Source organism: Tachypleus tridentatus, chromosome 8, assembly GCF_004210375.1.
Source record: "Tachypleus tridentatus isolate NWPU-2018 chromosome 8, ASM421037v1, whole genome shotgun sequence".
Classification (NCBI taxonomy): domain Eukaryota; kingdom Metazoa; phylum Arthropoda; class Merostomata; order Xiphosura; family Limulidae; genus Tachypleus; species Tachypleus tridentatus.
In genome coordinates this window covers 159,927,433-159,948,045 of record NC_134832.1, presented here as the reverse complement: position 1 = coordinate 159,948,045, position 20,613 = coordinate 159,927,433, and the positions used below count along the sequence as shown (strand labels likewise).

At 31.1% G+C, this 20,613-nt stretch overlaps 1 protein-coding gene across 12 annotated transcripts in view; it reads left to right on the top strand.

Moving 5' to 3' along the window:
- The first annotated feature begins 3,078 nt into the window (after positions 1-3,078).
- Positions 3,079-20,613, top strand: part of LOC143223826 (uncharacterized) — a 41,738-nt gene continuing 24,203 nt past the window's right edge. For 5 of the 12 annotated variants that reach the window (XR_013013159.1, XR_013013157.1, XR_013013156.1 and 2 more), the window contains exons 1-6: positions 3,079-3,120; positions 8,066-8,148; positions 10,658-10,735; positions 14,719-14,764; positions 17,073-17,354; positions 19,751-19,961. Coding sequence is in view for 4 of the 12 variants with exons in the window: in XM_076452307.1 (XP_076308422.1) it covers positions 17,184-17,354; positions 19,751-19,906 (327 nt within the window). In the remaining 8 variants the exon portion in view is untranslated. Of the gene's footprint in view, positions 3,121-6,277; positions 6,338-6,945; positions 6,972-8,065; positions 8,149-10,657; positions 10,736-14,718; positions 14,765-17,072; positions 17,355-19,750; positions 20,118-20,613 lie in introns of those variants that run through there. The other 7 variants (XR_013013161.1, XR_013013160.1, XM_076452303.1 and 4 more) reach the window with 5 other exon arrangements.

Below are 20,613 nucleotides of genomic sequence, written 5' to 3'. Positions count from 1 at the left end.
AGAAAATGTATTTATGATAGGTAATATCCTCTTTTCACACTTCTCAGTGCTGTCGTTTTGCCAAACCTCAAGTGATAGTTCAGGTAGAGGAGTGTAGAGAGTCACTAAATGAGATGCCATGCTTATATTGGTGAGGAGGTGATGCATGATTATTTGCATGAGCAACATGATCTAATATTACAGTTCAATAGGGGAATCAGAAGACTTGTGGCATGTGTAAAGAAGAAGTTTGTATATAGGGACAGCACTGAATCAGAATAGATAGTCTTGTGACTGGATGTCAGTGTCTATCATAAATACATTTTCCAGTATAGGAATATTATAACTATTCTCAGTAGAGACTTTTTTTGTGTAAAATGCAATCACTTTGTTACTGAGCTGCAAAATATTACCATTTGGACCTTGCAGTGACACATCATAAGGTTGTTGAGCTGAGTAAAATATTAGCTTGATAGCACAGTGCTATAAGCCACTTTTCATCCATAAAATGTACTACTAATGTAGGGCTACAATCTAATAGAAAAATACAAAATTATTTTTTCATTTGTATAATGTAACTGAATACTTTCCTTTTAGACAACCAGCACACCTCTGTATGTATCAGAAGTCATTGTAGACGGATCACATTTCTACAACAAATAATGGAAAACCACCTGCTGTCAAAGTCAAAGCTCTTTGTTTCTCGAATTTACATACTTTCAGGGACTTTAGCACTTTTTTTTGCTTCAGGTTGCATAGTTTTAGGTGTGTAAACCTCTATCTGTTTATTTTTCAGCATACAATTAACCTCTACGTGTTCCTATGACTGGCCCAGTTTTCCCATGTTTTTTGCTGCTATATTACTCACACTAGCAGTGAAGTTCAATCCAGCAGTTTTCAAACTTGTTCATTTTTAAATTTGTTCAGATGTAATATATGTGCTCTTCATAGTCCTAGTTACAAATCCCACTCCTTCACTAACCACCAATCCCCACCCTGGGGCCACACATCACAGTTTGAACACCATGGTTCTTACTTCCTGTTATTGGTTATCCATTCTTTTCACAATCAATGGCTGTGTGCTCATAGAAATATAAAATCTATCTGAAATGTGCTTTTAGATGAGTAGATGTTGGCTTTTGTGCTGCATGTTTGCTGCCTCATTGTACATTAATATAGGCTACATAGATTTTGGGCTGTTGCTGTTCATTCGTGGTATTTGTCTTACATACATGCCCACACACACCTTGTGTGTCAGTGGTAAATTTTGTAACTTACAATGTCTAAAATTGGATTTTGATACCTATAATGGACAGAGCACAGATAACTCATTTTATAACAACCTCATTATCATATGCTGAATCTACAAGAATGAATTGTACTGACATCTGTGAGTTGTAAAGCACAAACAATTGTCTTGCAGTTAACTGTATTCTAAAACACTGGTCTTGTAAAGACTTGTATAAAAACTCAGAAATATAAGAGGGTATGAAAAAGTACCTGCTTTTATAACACCACTGTTTATAAATGTATCAATAATGATGAACAGAAAACTTACTCTGTGTACATGGCATTTATGTCACCATATGCACTTCTTGCAAGGTTTTCATGAAGGTATTCAGTAAATTGTTTGCGTATTATCAGTTATTGTAAAGTATATTAAAACATGCTTTGATAGAAGATCATACATTTAATTTTATATTGACTGGATTAGCTTTGATAGAAGATCATACATTTAATTCTTTATATTGACTGATTTAGCCACATCCATCTAACATGCTTTGATAGAAGATCACATTTAATTTTTTTATATTGACTGATTTAGCCACATCCATCTAACATGCTTTGGATAGAAGATCATACATTTAATTCTTATATTGACTGATTTAGCCACATCCATCTAACATGCTTTGATAGAAGATCATATATTTAATTCTTATATTGACTGATTTAGCCACATCCATCTAACATGCTTTGATAGAAGCATCATACATTTAATTCTTATATTGACTGATTTAGCCACATCCATCTAACATGCTTTGATAGAAGATCATACATTTAATTCTTATATTGACCGATTTAGCCACATCCATCTAACATGCTTATAAGCATACTGTTTGTAATTTTTATTGTTTTGCCTCCACATAAATTAATGGGAGCATTACATAAGCAGCACAGTGAATGCAGAGAGTTTATTGTATATTGGGACACCCCTTATATATTATGTGAGTTTGTTTTATGAATAAATCATTGTTTTGTACTGTACTTTTAAATTGATGAGTAATATGATGTCTTTTCCTACAATTCTATGACTATTGTATAAAATAAATAAAATTAATCTTAGTAAAACCATTATTATATAGCAAGTTTTCAAACATAGAAATGCTACAACTAAATAACTTACTAAGTAATCACATAAACAATTCTATAATAGACAGGGTAAACTTTTGTTTCTACACTTTATGGATATGAGAAAGAATGGAATAAACTAGTACCTTCTAGGCATGTGATCATTAATGCAGTGGATGTCAATGTCGCCAGTTAGGCGTGAATCAGTTTGATATTGTTGCACAAAATTTGATTGGCTGTATAACAGTTCTGGTTACTTACCATAAAGTAATATCTTTTTTTATGAAAGGGTAGAGTTTTATGGGTTTTTTTCCAATACTTTATTTTGTCCAATATTTAATAAAACCAATAAAACTACTTTCATTTAAAGAGTGTGGGATTAATCTGTAAACTTTATTGGGCTCATCACTTAATGCTTAAGGAAGATGTGTGTGCTGCTTATAATCATCTACAAGAACTAATGTAGTGTGTTATAAAGAGATAGCATGATTATAAAATGAATCATTTTGACTGATTAAAAAGTACAATAAACAGCAAAATGAATTTTATGAATGAACTATGCATGCATACATATAAGAAATTGAAAAGACCATGCAGCATTAAGAACATGAGTTCTGCATGTTAGTTTGAATTTAAGTGCTTTATATGTTGAATATAATGTGGGATGGGTATAATAAAATAGTGTGTATATACATGTATTTTTTTGTACATTTGTGTGGGTTGTTAATCTAGTCCTAGATGATCTGTTAGGGGAACAAAGACTTTGCATATGGAATTCTAGATGTGTTGTGGGTAAGCTGAGATATGTTTTTGATTATAGATTGAATCCAAATTGTGAAGTTTCTGGTGTAGTACAGTAAATCTTCACATGTATAACTATTTTCATTCAGTGCTGCCTTCTGTCTACAGAAATGTTTGTCATGCCATAATCCTTGAACTTCCATGTGGCTCAACTGTGTCTGGCATGTAAATTGTCATGTAAACTCCCAATAGGAGTGCAGACACACCCTCCTGACTCCCTGCTATACTTTAAATCTGTTACTTATTAGACAGTGATTGAGTGCAGATGTTTTTCAGTTGTTGACTCTTTTCCTTCAAGTATTCCATTTCACTTTGTGCAAGTAATGATTAACTTGATTTGCTACAGCTAATTGTTTCTGTAGTCGCTTGCAGAGATAATTTATCTTTGTTTATTCCTTTTGTTTTCCTTTTTTGAATTCCTTCATGGTTTAATATGACTTCTTAAGTTTAGTTTACTACAATTTCTGAAATTATTATCGCTGTTTTGCTGAGCACCATTACTGTTTTCAAAGTCTGAGTGTCCTCAACTGAGGGTTTCCTAGTTTTAAACTGTTGGGAGATTGGCTGTTACAAGAGGTGTCTATTTTCTCCCAACAGTGTTTGTTTTTTTTCCTGTGTAAAAATGCCACACTGGTACGCCCCTTCACAACCATCATTTGAGTGTTGGACTGTTGCATGTGGGTGGTTGTGGATTTGCTCTTTTGCTTCTTTTAGTAGATTGGTTAGGCATGTGTATAATACCTGTTCTATACTAACCTTGAGATAAAGATGGTGGGGATCCTCCTCCAATCACGTGTCAGAAGTGGCATTCCAGATGCTGCTTGATTTGGGACTGAGTTGATGAGCCACTTGCCTTAGCTGACTCAACACATTTTGAGCACATTCCCTCACATATCTGGATTGTAGATGGTTCTGTTCTAGTCTTTCTCTCATGGGGACTGAGATTCCAGTGTATTGTTGTTTGGATTCAAACTCACTTAGTGTTTCTTCCCATTTTCCCATTTGATTGTGTTCTTCTTACTTTCCACCCATATATGTGACACCTGTTTCCACACTTTGTATAGTGTATACCTGGTACAGAAGTGGTGTGGGTTTCCCCATGTGTGTTCCTTGCTGGGATCACACTTATGGTGTCTGCACTGGTATGCTTTTGAAGGATACTTATTTCTATCATTGTCACTGGACTCCCTGCCTATTCTAGCCACACATTTTAGTGGAAGTAATGCATGGGTACAACATTGGGTGCAGAATATACCTGTAACAGAAGGTGTGTGGTCTCCTAACATAGGATCTTCTACTTTGGAGGATCTCCTGTTTTTTTTGCATGTTCTTCTGAAGCTTATGATGGATGCTTCTTTTTTCTTGTATCAGTCAAGAAAAATTACTTGTTGAGTGTGAGATTCTAGCTGTATATGTGAGAAGAATATATTGAAAATATATATCCCATAGATACTTGATTGTGTGGTTTCAGAAAGTTGAAGATCTCTGTGGCATGCAAAGAATTTTGCATATAGAGGGTAGCACTGAACCATACTGCTATATTTGAGAGAGGAGATAAATACCTATCGCAAATATATTTTCATTACAGGAAATGTATAACTTGGAAGAAATAGTTTATTGCAGATTTGTTTACTTAACTCTAAAAACCAGTTATGAATTAATGTCACATTACTCAAACTTTCTGAATTTTTCTTGTTGCTTAAATTAAGTACTGTTACATCATAATGTCTCAAATTAATGCAAGTATGTTTGTAAAAGTGAAGTTAGATTGACTTTTGGTTTAAGTCATAATGGACAATTTCTAAAGTGAGTTTCACAGCTTGTAATAACAGATATAGAGAAGAAATAAATTGTCTTATTGAATGGCATTCTGAAGTTATTGAATCTGTCTTGTGGACTTTGATAAAGGAGAATTATTTAATCCTTTAGCTACTGGCTCGGGTATTATATATGACTTCACCTTCAAATTTGAACACATGTTAAGTATTTGAACTATAACTTTTGTTATTGCATGTGTATCTTCACAAAAATGTGGTAGACTTTTACTAAATATTACAAGTATTTTGTATAGAAAAAATCAAACTTTTAATGAAATATCTTTACTAAAGATTTGTTTGTGAAAAATAGGGTGCAAAAGTGATTTCATGTTATGACTGAAAAAACTACTCTTCATGGCCAAAATCTCAAATCTTTTTGCATAATCTCTTAAAACCTCCTAAATACATCTCAAACGTGATGTCATTAGTGTTTGTTGCCTTACATTCAAAATTTTATTGAACTACTATTTTATGAATTTAGGTCAATAAATTTGGAATCACATTGTAGATTATAATTCAAACTTTAATACTATGTACATACATAAGTTAATTTCTTAATTTAAAGGTTAAATATTTAAAGAATCTGAATATAGATTTCAGTGAGTCGTAGTAGTATTTTGAATACAGCATTGGTTAAAATCAGATGACTGTGATCCCAAAATACTAAGTCTATAGTTTCATACTAATTAGAAACTCAAATTATTAATATTATCAGGCTAGAATGAAAAAATGAGAACCTTGTATCTTTTTTATTTTGCTGAGATACGACTTGCATACTGAATCAAACCTAGTGGCTTCTTTCACCATATAGTTCGTTATGTACACTTACTTCAAAATGATATGTGAATAACCAATCAAAAGTTTAGAATATCCTCCAGAGTAGTTTACTCAGCTCTTTTAATCTGTAAAAAAGCTGCCACATTCTTTCAAACCAAAATTTCAAAGAAGATAGGTTGTGTCTTTAGTCTGATTGAAATTTCATATTTTACTAAATCTAAATAAATTTTAGGTACTAAGCTTAATAAATTACAGTTAAATTCTATGGTATCAGTTTAGTTATTTATGATTGTTTTGGTAATTTAACTGTATATATATATATGTGTGTGTGTGTGTGTGTGTGTAATAAACCTGAAAAAAATTTTGTTTGATATCCTTCATATGCAAAATTTTAAAAGACTTAGAGCAGCAACTGAGTACAAAAATTGTAGCAAGAAGAGATAATTGTTTGCTTTACTTCTTTATTTTTTATCATTCAATATTTAAGAAAAATAAGCTCCATAACTTATTTCTAAATAGTAATTAGTTATGAGTTTAATGTACAATAATTGAAATGTGACTGTATTATAAAATATTAGTCCACTAAAATGCAGCCAAGACAGGAAAGACTAAAGGTCAGTTTTATATTACTATCTTTTGTAAGTTATAATATGTAGTCATTCTAGCATGAAAAACTTCATTTACATTTATTTCCAAAGTTTTTATGATGGTTGCGAGGTTGGTCAAATGACAGATCACACATAGTTAGAGTAGAGAAAATAACATAAAACAAAGTCTTGCTGAAAATAAGTGTTTGAAAGTACTTAGGAGGTTTTAGAGATTGTGAAAATAATATCTGAGATTTTTAAACAAAGAATAATTTTTTTAAATCATAACACGAAATCAGTTTGCACTCAGATTCACAAAGAATCTTTAATAAAAATTAAAAAATCTGATATCTTTGTACACAAAATATTTGTAATCTTTACCAAATTTTGTGAAGATACATGCTGCATCAAAAGTTATAGTGCAAATGCTTAATGTGTGCAGTTGTATAGATGAACTTGTATATTACACTGAACCCATAGCAAAATGGTTAACCTGATGTGAATAATAATATTCAGTGGTAAGGTTTCTGCTTTTTAAGTTAGATGCGTGTTTTATACTAAGTAAGTATTAGTGCTATGTAGAGATACACTCTAGATATTTATGTTAGGATATGTATAATGATTTTTTTTTTGTTGTGTGTGGTGGGAAGAAACTTGCTCGGTATGTAACTTTCATTTGTATGCTTTCTAATATACTGAGATTCCCTTTTTTATTTTCTGCAAAAAAAATGTTATGTGAGTGATTTTTAATAGTTACTGTTGATATCTTTCCTTGCATGTGTAGGACCACCAGCCTGTCTACATATAAATAAAGATTAATACTTGATAGTCAAGTAAAATAAAATCAGTAGGAAAAACTGCATTAAAACAAACCCAAATAAAAATAAAAAATGCTGCAGTTTATCTTGCTTACACTCAAGTGTTAGTACCTTATTATTATTATTATTACATTTTCTTTTTTTCTTTACTTTGGAGAGCAGTCACCTTCCCACAACAGTTTGCAGGTAGTAAAGGATGATACAGATGTGAGACATTATGGGCTTGAGTACTCATATCTTGCTCTCCTAATTTTTATTTATTTTGATTATTTTATTATTATTTATTTATGTATTTCTTTTTGTGAAACTCACAGTTGAGTTTGAAACTGACAATTCATTTATCCCCATCACAGTGTGGGTCCTACTTTTTCAGTCACCTCTGAAACCTATGATACATTTTATATCCTATGTCTGTACCATAGGGATTCTTCTGATTTGTTCAGTTTTTTTATTTTTGTTTATTAGAAAATATATACTTACACACAAACACTGGAATAAAAATATTTTATCAGATGTTTGTAAATGGTTGGTATTAAGTGTTATTAACTATTGTCAGCTGTAATTTCATATCCTATTAAATGAAATCTCAAAAATGAAACATAACCACCTTGTCATACATTTATATTACAGTACTTTTGATAATATAGTATATATGTAATCCCCCAAAAGAACAGTGAATTAACAATGAGTGTTTTGTGATGAGAAATTCACTTGAATTTCACTTCTCAAAACTCTCTTTTTTTTTTAACCTAAAGAAGGTTAAGGCTTAAGAAGGTTGAAATGTTGTTCTCTACTTTATTTTAATAAAAGTTTTAATTCCCATACCAGCCATCTTAAGATAAATTTTAACAATGAGTGTGCTTATCTAACAGTTTAACTTCTATGGTTTTTTACATGAACAAAATTTGTTATTTATCATATACATTTATTTTCTCAGATGGAGATGCTGGAGGTTCCTTGATTTATTCTTTGCTGATGTTAGCATTAGAAAACAATTGTCCAGTCCAGCTGCTTAGACAGGTATGTAACTGTGAACATTATAAAAAACCAGCTTTATGAATTGGGTTAATTTATACTTTAGATGGTATTTCTCTGTGTAGCTGTGTGTTGACAGCTAGGCCAAGAGAATTCTTCTTGATCAGTATTTAACTCATTAATGTTATTGTACAAATTGTAGATTTATTATGGGCAAAATATTGAACAGTGGTAGATGAAAACAAATTATTTGCAGTATTTTAAGGTTGTTTTTTGTGCAAAATAAATAAGAAATTAGTATGAAATTTAAAATATGAACATGGTCACTTTTGATTAAATTTAAATAGTCAAAGTAAATCATATATTGTCATAATTTAGATTTCATTTTTAATTATATATTGAATTTTAGGATTTTGATCTTTTGAATAAAAATTTTAAATATTTTGCTACTAAGAAGAGGACTAAACTATATATTGTCATAATTTATATTTCATTTTAATTATATATTGAATTTGATTTGATTTTGATCTTTTAAATACTACTAAGAATAAAAAATTTTAAATATTTTGCTACTAAGAAGAGGACTAAACTATATATTGTCATAATTTATATTTCATTTTTAATTATATACTGAATTTTAGGATTTTGATCTTTTGAATAAAAATTTTAAATATTTTGCTACTAAGAAGAGGACTAAACTATATATTGTCATAATTTATATTTCATTTTTAATTATATACTGAATTTTAGGATTTTGATCTTTTGAATAAAAATTTTAAATATTTTGCTACTAAGAAGAGAATTAGACTATATACTATCATAATTTATATTTCATTTTTAATTATATACTGAATTTTACGATTTTGATATTTGAATAAAAATTTTAAATAATTTGCTTCTAAGAAGAGAATTAATTTTATTTAAACATAATAAAATGGTGACAATGGTATTACTCTTTCTTATTCTAAGTAACTCCTATATTTGAAATATGCTTAATATAAATTAATTTAGTACATAAAGACAACATTATATTTTGTTTTTAAACTTTTGAAAATAAACATTTTCATTCTGAAATATATAAAATAAAAATAACGTTTTCTTCAGGTATTACACTTAATTCATCACAATATTAAATATAAATGTGAAGCCCATTTGATTTACTAATTGTCATTGAGTTATAGAAAATCCTATATGAATATAGCTTCTCTTTAGTTAGTAAAATACAAATCAAAATACTACATATAAGTTCATCATTTAATTAAAATTGTTTGAAAAGTGTAATTTTACTAATTCCTCCTTTTTGTATATTCTGGTTTGTAATCATTTTATTGTTCACTTTTGATTGTATATTTTTTCTACATTGTTTATGTTCTCTTGTTTTCATTTAACACCAAGGATCAAACTTATGAGCAATGCATTTATGGAAAATACATTTTTATGCACATAAATTAATAATAGTAACATGAAATGAATGTTCTTATTTTATGAAATTTACGTGCAAGAATGGTCATAGAACATATTGAATAATAATAACAAAGAATGTGGTAATTAAATTATGATAAAAGAGTCATGCATAACTCTGATTTTTGTAAGTCCTGTTTATAACTGTTTGAAATGTGCACAACAGATATCATGGATTAATGTTATAACAGGATTATTTCCACACATTCTTGGAAGGTCAGTGACATTGAGTCAGTTATTGTTGTAACTAGAGAAAGGGGTTTGGTAGAGAAATACAAATTTTACTAATTGTAATCATAGTAAGGGTAGATCTTAAAACCAGCTTAACTTCTGTACCAACAGATGCTTTGAAATATTAATAGTAAAATATTTATTTCATCCTCAAAATTTAAACCAGACAGAGTGATACTTCTAGAACTTAAGAACATTTATGTGATGAACAGTTCATATTGTTTCTGTAATTAGTGTATATATTTTGAAGACAATCATAAAAACCTTTTGGTTTAATTGATTCTCAGGTTTTTAAGGCAAAACTGAAATTCAGAGTTATCAATCAAGTTAAAAACTTATTTTAATAAAACAACTTCTGTGTCATATTCTTATTGGAAAGTTCAAAGTTGAGCCATAGCACTGCCAATGGTGAGCTAGTTTGTGTTAATAATATTTGTTTGTGTAATATTATACAACAAGTTTTTATAGTTGTTGAAATAACTTTTCATGTAATCAGTTTAAGTACAAGGTATTTATAATTTTGTTCATAAACTTGTGGGTCATCAGAAAGAAAAATTGTTGTTTAGAATGCTCTTTTACCAGGTTAATAATGACTACATCATGTTGTTGTTCCTTCCAATTTAAAAGTTGATAAGTTAAAAAAAATTCAAGCATAAATTACAAGTAGTCAAATTATAATCTTAACTGTGTGTGTTTATGGATTTTGACATTTGGGTCAGTTTTGAGTTGTTTAGATTAAAATGATATTGAAACATCCAATACTTTAGTATCAAATAAATAAATTTTGCTTTTACTCAGGTGCTCTGATTTGTATAATTTGTTATTAAATTTTTTTTAATTTGGATATAATTTTTTACTACAGACTATGGTGTGTGCAAATCAGATCAAAACAGGCTTTATCTGCATTCTTTGACATTGGCAAGGAAACCTCGAGTATAATGTAAGGATTCTTTTTTGTAGTAGTATTAAAATTAGTATTGATATGCAAGGTAGATTTTAATTATACACAGGTATTTTATTGCAAATTCAATGTAGCTATAAGATGTTGCTTGTAGTATTACATCTCAGATTTTAGAGAAGTATTATTACTGTAAGTAATTACTCACAACAACTCGTTCCATAACTCAAGGATCCTGTTAAAAAAAATGAAATTACCTTAAATGTAATTCATTTGGTCCATTCCAAGACCTAATCTGTTGTCCTTTTAAGTTATCATCAGAGTATAGCTCAACAAAATAAGATGAAAGATCTTACCCTGCCCCTATAAAGTAATCCTTCCATCCCTGGAATAATCCTAGTTGAATACATTTCATTAAGTCAGTATCTTGGATAACAAGACCAAAATTGTTCACTTGGAATGCCAAGTGAGACTTAACATAAGGAGGTATCTTTTAAATCGTTTAATTGTGATGTTTTAAAATACATCATAAATTATATTCGCTATATTTATAGCAACAAAGAAGTACTTTTTGAATGGCTTGTGTGAATTGTTTTCTACCATGTAAAGACCTTTTTCTTTATTCATGCTTTGAGGTAGTTTCCATCTTTATTGAATGTGTGATCTAACTTAAGTCAAATGAATTATCCTGTACTTACTGTATTTAAATATCATTTAACAAACATTTTTTCAACTTACCATTTTACTTAGTTCATTCTGTAATACCTCAGAATCTTCAATACAGTTAGATGTACCCAAAGATTAATTTCACCAACAAATTGAGATAAATTGCTAATTATACACTTAAAAGATAACTCAAGCATTAATCCCTGAAGTACTTCTAGAAACTAAAACAGCACCAGTTGGTATAGAAAATCTGAACCACTCCAATAAATTTTCTCTCTGTTACATTCTATATGATTCCATTAAATGTGTAAAATTAAAATCTTCCATGATTATTGAATCAGTTTTCTTATCAGTAACAATTTTGATCTCATCATATAATATACCATATGTATTCAACATCGTGACCAGTGTTTTATATTTTCAATCCTAACAGGTTACAGTTCATGTCAGAAAACACATTCATTCCTTTTAGTAATTGTCCCTATTACAACATCACATCCTAATGCAGCTGGCTGCCTCCATACTGCCTCTCAATTTGGCACTTGGATGTTAAGAGTTAAGATGTGTCCAGTTTTTTTTTTGTTTTTTTTTATTGCTTGCATGAAACCTTTCAACATCAATTTTTATTTGATACTGAATGATAAGAGTTATCAGTTTAGGCAGGAACTGTGAAGCCACACATGTGGCTGCTCATTCCAATGTATTGTTGTTAGCCCAGTAAATCATTAACTTATTCGTTTTTCAAATAGATCTGTTTGTTGTAGGTCTATTATTAGTGGTTTTGAGTAGACATTTTCGGTGTGTTCACTCACTGATGATATACATACATATATATCATAAAAAATAATAATTTTTTTCTACATTGTATCAAATAAATCAACCTGTATCATGAACCTGTGTTTAGACCTAATATATGTCTGATGGTTTGTAAAAGGAACTCAATAGGCCTTTTCTTAAAATAGTCTTTGTCTGATTATTTTGGTACAGTTTGATAAAACACACTGATATCACTGCAGCAATCACCCCTTGTCAGCATCTAGTTCAACCTTATCTTGAGAAAATGCAATCAGACAAGCCCATGACTCTTCTTCTGGGTGGTGATGTCCAAACCATGATGAAAATTGTGCTCATGTATCTTAGGATGGCTGGTTCGGTGTTAAAACTTTTATTAAAATAAAATAGAGAACAACGCTTAAACCTTCTTAGGTCACGTTAATAAATGTTTTAATATCCACAGGGGCTGCCTTGAGATACATTTTTACTTCAAGTAAGTTTCTTGTCATCACAAAAAACTGCTCAATCTTGTTGTGAAACCAGATATATAGAAAACATTGAATACAAAGCTCAAATTGATTGATATAAATTGCAGGAAGATGATCTCTTGGCTTATAATAAAATCAGCATTAGGTTTTCTTCAACAAGGCTTCTTTCTTAACTAGAACTAAGTGACAAGCACAAAAATGGTGTTCAGAATACAGTATAGAACAGAATTACTAGCAATGGCCAAGACGTTGTTGAAAAAGTGCTAATTATAATAAACTGTAGTAAGAGACAATATCTGCTTTTTCCCAGCAAGTCTTGCTGTTGTAAAGTGTTACATTTCTTAAAGGAAATTGAATAGGATTCTCAACTCCTTTGTTGAATTTGACAGAGTTAAAATAAACACTGATGAAATCACAAAATAGTTTACTCAGTTTCTTCACAATGAGTTCATGGCTAATTTCAGTACATTTAGTGATTTCAACTTGGAGAATAAAAGAGCAGATGCATTTTGGAAAAGCACTTTATAAAGTATCCAAATTTGTAGAGTGTGATGGAAGATTCTTTCTGTCTTGTCACATGGACAAACTAGTTTGGAGACTGGAATCTCAGTGAACTCCAAGGTGAGAATGTCCTAAGCAAAAGGATACACACAACACAAAAAACTAGTTTGTGATGCTAATAAGCATGCTGTAAGTCTAGATCATTCTGCAAATTATTATATTTGTGAAAGGGGTGAGAAAAGCATTTGGAAACAGAAAAGTTACAATTTAAACAAAAGTAAAAATTGGTATAAAAGTGAGAAAACCTAGATTAACTGAAAAAAGAGAAAAACGATTGTACTTTGACATACAAACCCTAGAAGTCTCAAGTGATGAAAAATGTGAAACCTGCAGCAGTAGAGATGAAACTGAATCTATTCTGAAAGGTCATTAAGAGAAAAACCATGATTGGATCAAGTCAAAGAAGAAATGGAAGTGTGACACAGACTGGGATATTGATCTTTTGTGCATAGAATATTTATGTCAGTGAAAATTATTCCAAACATTTGTGAAATTGAAAACATGGTTTGACAGTTGATGTTTTATTGATACATATAATATATTTTATTAAATAATTAGAAATACACCAAAATAGTTTCTGAATACTATCTTTATTTATTTTGCAAATTAAGCTCTTAACATTAATACTGTGTACTCATTTGTCAATTTAAAGCACAATTATAATCATATTGTTAAAATGGTAACCTTCATGACAGTGTGAATTCTGCTTTCCTGGCCCTTGAAACCCAAAAGAAAGTCTTTATAAAGTTCTGGAATTTGTTCTGCCAAGTTTTATCCATTGACTTTATCTCATCATTCTTCATCCTCTGTTGTTTCCATTCTTATCCCTTCTCTTCTTTCTTATATTTGTCTCAGGCAATGTCAAACCTTTTAGGCAAAGTTACTGTCAAAAGGATTTATCACCCTCTCCCAAGATTTTATTTTCATCTGTTTCTCATATCCCGTAGCACCGGGGGATTTGGTCATCATTCTGTCCTATGTTTCTAGACCTTCCTGAGTTTATAGTGATGAGTTTTCACTTCTCATTGTTCTTTTTGTTTGAAACTTTGGATGACCAAGATTGATGTTTCTTCATATTCCCATTTTTGCAGCATCCATATTTTGTTGTTAGTTGAGTTAAGAAAGTTGAAAATGACAGCAGGTAGAGTTACTAGTTTTGTCACAAATATAAATGGGAAGTAATTATAAACATCTGAAAATAAGTTGTCTAATAAAAAATTTATAATTACTGTTATAAGGTAAAAACCTGTCAAGTAATATAGAATTGAGAAAAATAAAGACAGCTGTATGTTTCACAAGTATTTGCAAAAAAAAAACCAAAAAAACTTGTCTTTGCTTTTGTCAATTCTGTAATTATGGAGTTTCTCCAAACATTAATAGTTTCAGTTCTTAATCATATATTAAGTGATATGTTACTTCTTTACACATGTATACAAAATTTGACTTGCCATAGATTTTTGTATTAGCTATGGAAACATTTATTTAGTTATAGGCAGGTTATTAATTAACTATTGTGTTTTCTTTCTTTGAACATAGGGTGTATTCATTCATCTGTAAATCTGTTACTTTTGGTGGTTACAAGGTGTGTATAAATTTGATATATAATGTTTAGTAATTATTTGTATACTCTAGTTCTTACTAACAGATAAATAATTGTTTGAATTTATAATATTTAATATTTGTAATGAAAGACAAGGGTATATATACTTTCACACTAACAACAAACTAATTTGCTATAAAAATTACATCAAGGTGCAGGAACATAAATTTAGCCAAAACCAGTTTATCAAATGTAAAGTGTGTAAGACAGAAAACATGTGAGCAGTGATACATCTGAATTTCAGTTTGTATTGAACAAACAACTGTGAGTAGTTTGCTACAAGACTGTAACAAGTATATATTTGGTGCATTAACATGTCTTAAGAAGCTCTGTTATGTTTTAAATAACAATATAATTTCTAAGTTCTTGTTAGCTTACTGCCTTAAGGAAGTTTAACTGTTTTATTATAATTGCACAAAGTTGTTTTTTAGTAAAAGGATTTCAGTTTCTGTCATAAGCATTTGATGGCATGACAAGTGGTGAATATCAGTACGTAGATATAATATACTTTAAACTTGATGTTATTTCTTGAAACTTTGTAATAGAAAAAAAATAGTTGAAAAATCATTTGTTTTTTTTAATTCATTCATAAAATCTAAATGGAAAATTGAAAATGTGGCCATAAGAAAGAAAGAAACATATCAGGAATTTAAAATTTACTGAAAATACTATATCTTTCTTTTTCTCAAAATTAAGCTTTGTCAACTCTTAGTTTAGTTCAGCAACACTTTCACAATTAACTTTTTTTCTCTGTTCAGAAGTCTGAAACAATATATGATACTAGGATGTATTTTATTAGAATAAGATATTTATGTTTGTTTATATACTAAGAAATAAAATTTTGATCACTCTAAAATATTATTAGAAATAAAAATGAATCATGAAGCAAGGTGCTTAAGTTTAACTCTTTCAACCTGGTTATTGTTTACTATGGATGATGGAGAGTTTGTTATACCAGTTACTATGGCATGAAAACTTAGCCAATAATCTATATCTTAATAGTATGTAAGTTTTAAGTTCTAATTCTGTAACGAAATATGTTTTGAAATATCCTGAATTCCCCTAGTGTTACACAGTAACATATTTTCTCTTTTTATGTAAAAGTCTATGGTTGGTCGTGGCTTAGTGGTTTGTGTAACACCAGTTAATGGCAGTTACGAAACAATGTTTCTCCAGACTTTGGAAACATAGTTGCACTCTAAGAATCATGGTCTCTACTTGGTCTTATATCAATAGACCATTAGTAGATACTGTGTATTAGCTGTCTTCTGTCATGTAAAAGTTAGGGACAGATAGTTTAGATAACCTCTGTTTAGTTTTCAAAAATATATAAAATAAAAATAAAATGAATAAGCAATGTCTATTAAAACCCTTTTTACAACTTTTAGTTAAAAGGTAGGAAACCAGTTGAGTCTTAATAAAAGTTGTGTTTTCAGATTTTTAAAAAAAATGTCACCATTCTAGCTACTTGAGTTTTAGAGATCATAGTCATTAATAAATGTATATGTATGTATCTTGTTGTACATAGTTAATTCTCTTGACTCAGTTGCAGTATTCATGCTGACATGTAGTTTACAGATTTAATACCATTCTTATCATGTTGGCCAGTTGTTAATGAATTCACTAGTTACATCCTGTTATCACAAAATCTGCTCCATACCTTTGCTTTGTAGGTTTATTACAAGAGTATCAGTTGAAAAGAATAACCTGAAACTTTGCTGTTGACCAGCTGCTTTCCTCTTTATCTGTCAGTTTCAAAATTAGGGACATATATATTGCTGTGCTTGAAAATGTTTAAGACTGGAACAACAATTTTAATCTCCTCATCAAGACTTGAATTCTAAGTTTGATCTCAGTTTTTGCAAATGTTAAATGCTTTTTCTGACTTTTGTCCTATAGGTAATATAGTTTAATTTTTTTTGTTGGAACAAATGTTAAACAGCTTTTATTAAATTCAGGTACTCCAATTTATAAATTGTACTCCTTTCCAGGCCAATTCAATTGAACAAAATTAAAATAAGGTAGCTGCTGTAGGATTTTAAAAATCATACCCTTAACTGTATGTAAGAAAAATTAATTGTTAGTTTTTACATACAAATGTTATCAGTGTTTGTTATTATTACAGCCGGCAAGAGTAATCAAGCTTTGTATATGGATCTTTTTCCATGAATATTCGAATGCAATAATATTCGAAATTCGCCTAATTAATATTAATAAATATTAACTTACCATTGTAGAAAAATGAAGTCAAATCTGAATAAATAACACTTTATTTAACTTTTTTTGGTAGTTGTCTGCTAAAGAGGAAAAGGAAATCCAACTTTTGTGAACATTGCATTGTGGGTACAAGATTACAGTAAACCTTCTTAAAGTTGCTACTTTGGCCCAAAAGACTTTAAATATGGAGGATCAAGGCAGAAAGTCTGCTGTTTGGAAGTATTTTAAACTAGATGGAAAGAAGGCAGAGTGTCAGCTCTGCAAAGCAAACCTGTCATTTTGTGGAGGTACAACAAACCTAAGAAATCATATGAGTAACAGGCATAGTGGAATTTCCCTAACTTCCAACAAACAGGTGAGCAGTGAGCACATGGCTGTTTGACATTTCTGAACCTGCAGGAATATTCTGTGTTTAAAATTATATTATCCCATTTTTTTAAATATATGTTTTATATTTATTTTATGTATAGCTAGCAAATATATAATTAATTATTCACCTGCATTTGCAGGACTCTAAAAATGTTACTGCTGCACCTACACTGAGACAAACAACACTCCTGCAGCTGAATCCTGTGCTACCAAAATGAATGTACACAGCACTGAGAGAATAAACAGGAGCCTGGCTCTTATGTGTGCTGTAGATCTTAGACCACTCAGTTTTGTTGAGGGTGTAGGATTTAGATATTTTGCAAACCAGTTAAACCCATCATACAAAGTTCCTTGTAGAAATACTGTTGGTAACTACCTTACAAAACTGTACAATGATGCCAAGACAGAGATGATTGGAGAACTGAGAGACCAGCATGTTTCACTGACCACTGATTTGTGGACTAGTAATGCAATGCAAGGTTACATTACTATCACAGAACAACACATTGACTTGCAATGGAAAATGCACTCAAATGTTCTGGGCACCAGACTCTTTTCTGATAGACACACAGGTCAAAATATTGCTTCTGAAATTCACAATCTGTGTTCTGAATTTCTAAACACCAACAATATTGTCCACTTAACTACTGATAATGCTGCAAATATGCTTGTGGCAGCAGAAAAGTTAGGCATTTCTCACTCTGGCTGTTTTGCCCACAGCCTTCAGTTAGCTCTGCAAGATGGGCTTAAGCTTGCACCCATTGCAAAAGCCCTTGGGGCAGGGAGAAGGTTGGTTACATTCTTCAACCATTCTGTTCTGGCCACAAGTGCCCTAAAACAAAAGCAAGTTCAGATGGCTACTGAAGCCCAGAAGGAACAAGTAAAGAAGGGTCCCATCATTGCAAAGAACCTTATACAGGATTGCCCTACAAGATGGAACTCTGCGCTGGAGATGGTGCAGCGACTGGTAGAGCTCAGAGTGCCCATATATGCAGTGTTGGTAGACGCTACCATTGTAAAAAGTGGAGAAAGATTTGACATTGATGATGTCTTTTGGGACACGATGCATACAATAATCCCAATACTTCATCCTTTTGCAGAAGCCACTGAAATTCTTGGGAAGGAAGATCTTCCCACAGGGTCCTCAATTTACCCTCTGCTGACAGATATGATGGAGGACCTTAAGACCACAGAGGAAGACAAAGCACTAGCTAAGCAGTTGAAAAAAACAATCAGTATGGGATTGGTGAAAAGATTTAAATTCTTGTCAGAAGATGGAGGAATCATTAATGAAGGTCTGAATAGTTCCCTGCTGAAAGCTTCAGCACTTGATCCTAGATATAAAAGTCTAAAATTTTGACCGAAAGTCAGAGAAAGGAACTTCATGCCAACATAGCAGAAGAAATCAGGAGATCAAGCAACACTGCAGAAGTCAAGAAGGAACCTGAGGCAGATGAGGTAACAGAACCACCTGTAAAAAAACCCATTATGTCAAAAGTTTTGAGTTATGTAATGGGTGATACAGTAGACTTGACAGAAGGCAGTGATGTTTCTTCAGTTGAGGAAGAGTTGGCTGATTTTGTCAGAGAGCCTCTAAGGCCACCAAACCCTCTTCAGTGGTGGTCTGTGTACAGGTCAAGGTTTCCATCAATTGCTTCAGTTGCTAGGAAATACCTGTCTATACCTGGTACATCAGTACCAAGCTTAACGTACATTCAGCACAGCAGGTTTGACCGTCAGCAAGCTAAGGGCTTCCCTTAACCCTGAACATGTGGATCAATTGGTGTTCCTGAACAAGAACTTGAAGTCAGCAGTCAAAGCCAACATGACAGTCCCTTCTGATTTTCTCCTGCATCTGATGCTCTCCTGCAGTTACAGTTACCTGTACCCCTTCGAGTGCTGCCAGTGCTGCCAGTACTAGCTCACAGGTCTCTAATCCAGTTTATCCCCAACTTCCTGGGCTTCCATCCTCAAATGTAAAGGAGGAAACACCATGAACAGGAATGTGCATACACTCAGTATTTTCAGTGAAAGTTGTTTTATGAGGTTTTTTTACAAATGTTTTTATTGTTAGTGTTTAACTTTAATATTTTCCAAGTAACAATGGACAGAGCATTAATAATTGACCAGGATGTGGAACAGGTCTATGTGGCTGCAGCATAAACTCAGTATTTTATGTCTATTTTAACTTGTTTAGTGTTAATTGTTTTCTGATGTTTTTTATGTTCATTAATAAAGTTCATGTTTATTAATAATGTTGTTTCCCCAGTGTGTAGAATAAAAGAAAACAAACAACAATAATTATTTTGACAAGTATTTTATTCAACACAGTATAGTAATATAATTACATAAATAAAATAATAATGGACAACAATTTTACAGCATCAAAATAAGAAAAAACAGGTCACAGGTGCCAGAAGTCAGCTTTTGTACAGAGGGCTCACATTGAACAGAGCAGCAACAATATGGTTTACAGTAATACATTACCCATGGTGCACTGTGACAGGAAGTTCAAGAAAAGAATGTAAACTTCAGTAAATGATGAAAAACAAGTTATTTCTACTCTTTACTGGCATAAATATTGCAATTTAAGGTAAGTTAATTATTAATTAATAATTCTAAAACGATCTAACAAGTATATGCACGAATATTCGGATATTCACGAATTTTCGCCCACGAATATTCGAGTGCCGTTCTGACATTCGTTGACCGGCCTAGTTATTATTACCTGTTGTAACGTTTGTTATTAGTCACCTGTTGTAACATTTGTTATCAGTCACCTGTTGTAACATTTGTTATCAGTCACCTGTTGTAACATTTGTTATCAGTCACCTGTTGTAACATTTGTTATCAGTCACCTGTTGTAACATTTGTTATTAGTCACCTGTTGTAACATTTATTATTAGTTACCTGCTGTAACATTTGTTATCAGTCACCTGTTGTAACATTTGTTATCAGTCACCTGTTGTAACATTTGTTATTAGTCACCTGTTGTAACATTTATTATTAGTTACCTGCTGTAACTAGATAATTTTAAAAATAATTATTATGTTGTGTAAATACTATTTATGTATTAATAATATTGAATAATTTTATAGTTGTTTCTGTTACAACTATCAGACAAAAGAGCTTACCACAAGTTTTGGAGAATCACTTATCTTCTGTGTAAAGACAATGTGATATTAACTACAATATTAATGATATTTGTGGTTAATTGTTTTCTGGGAAGGTTGTAGGCTCACAAG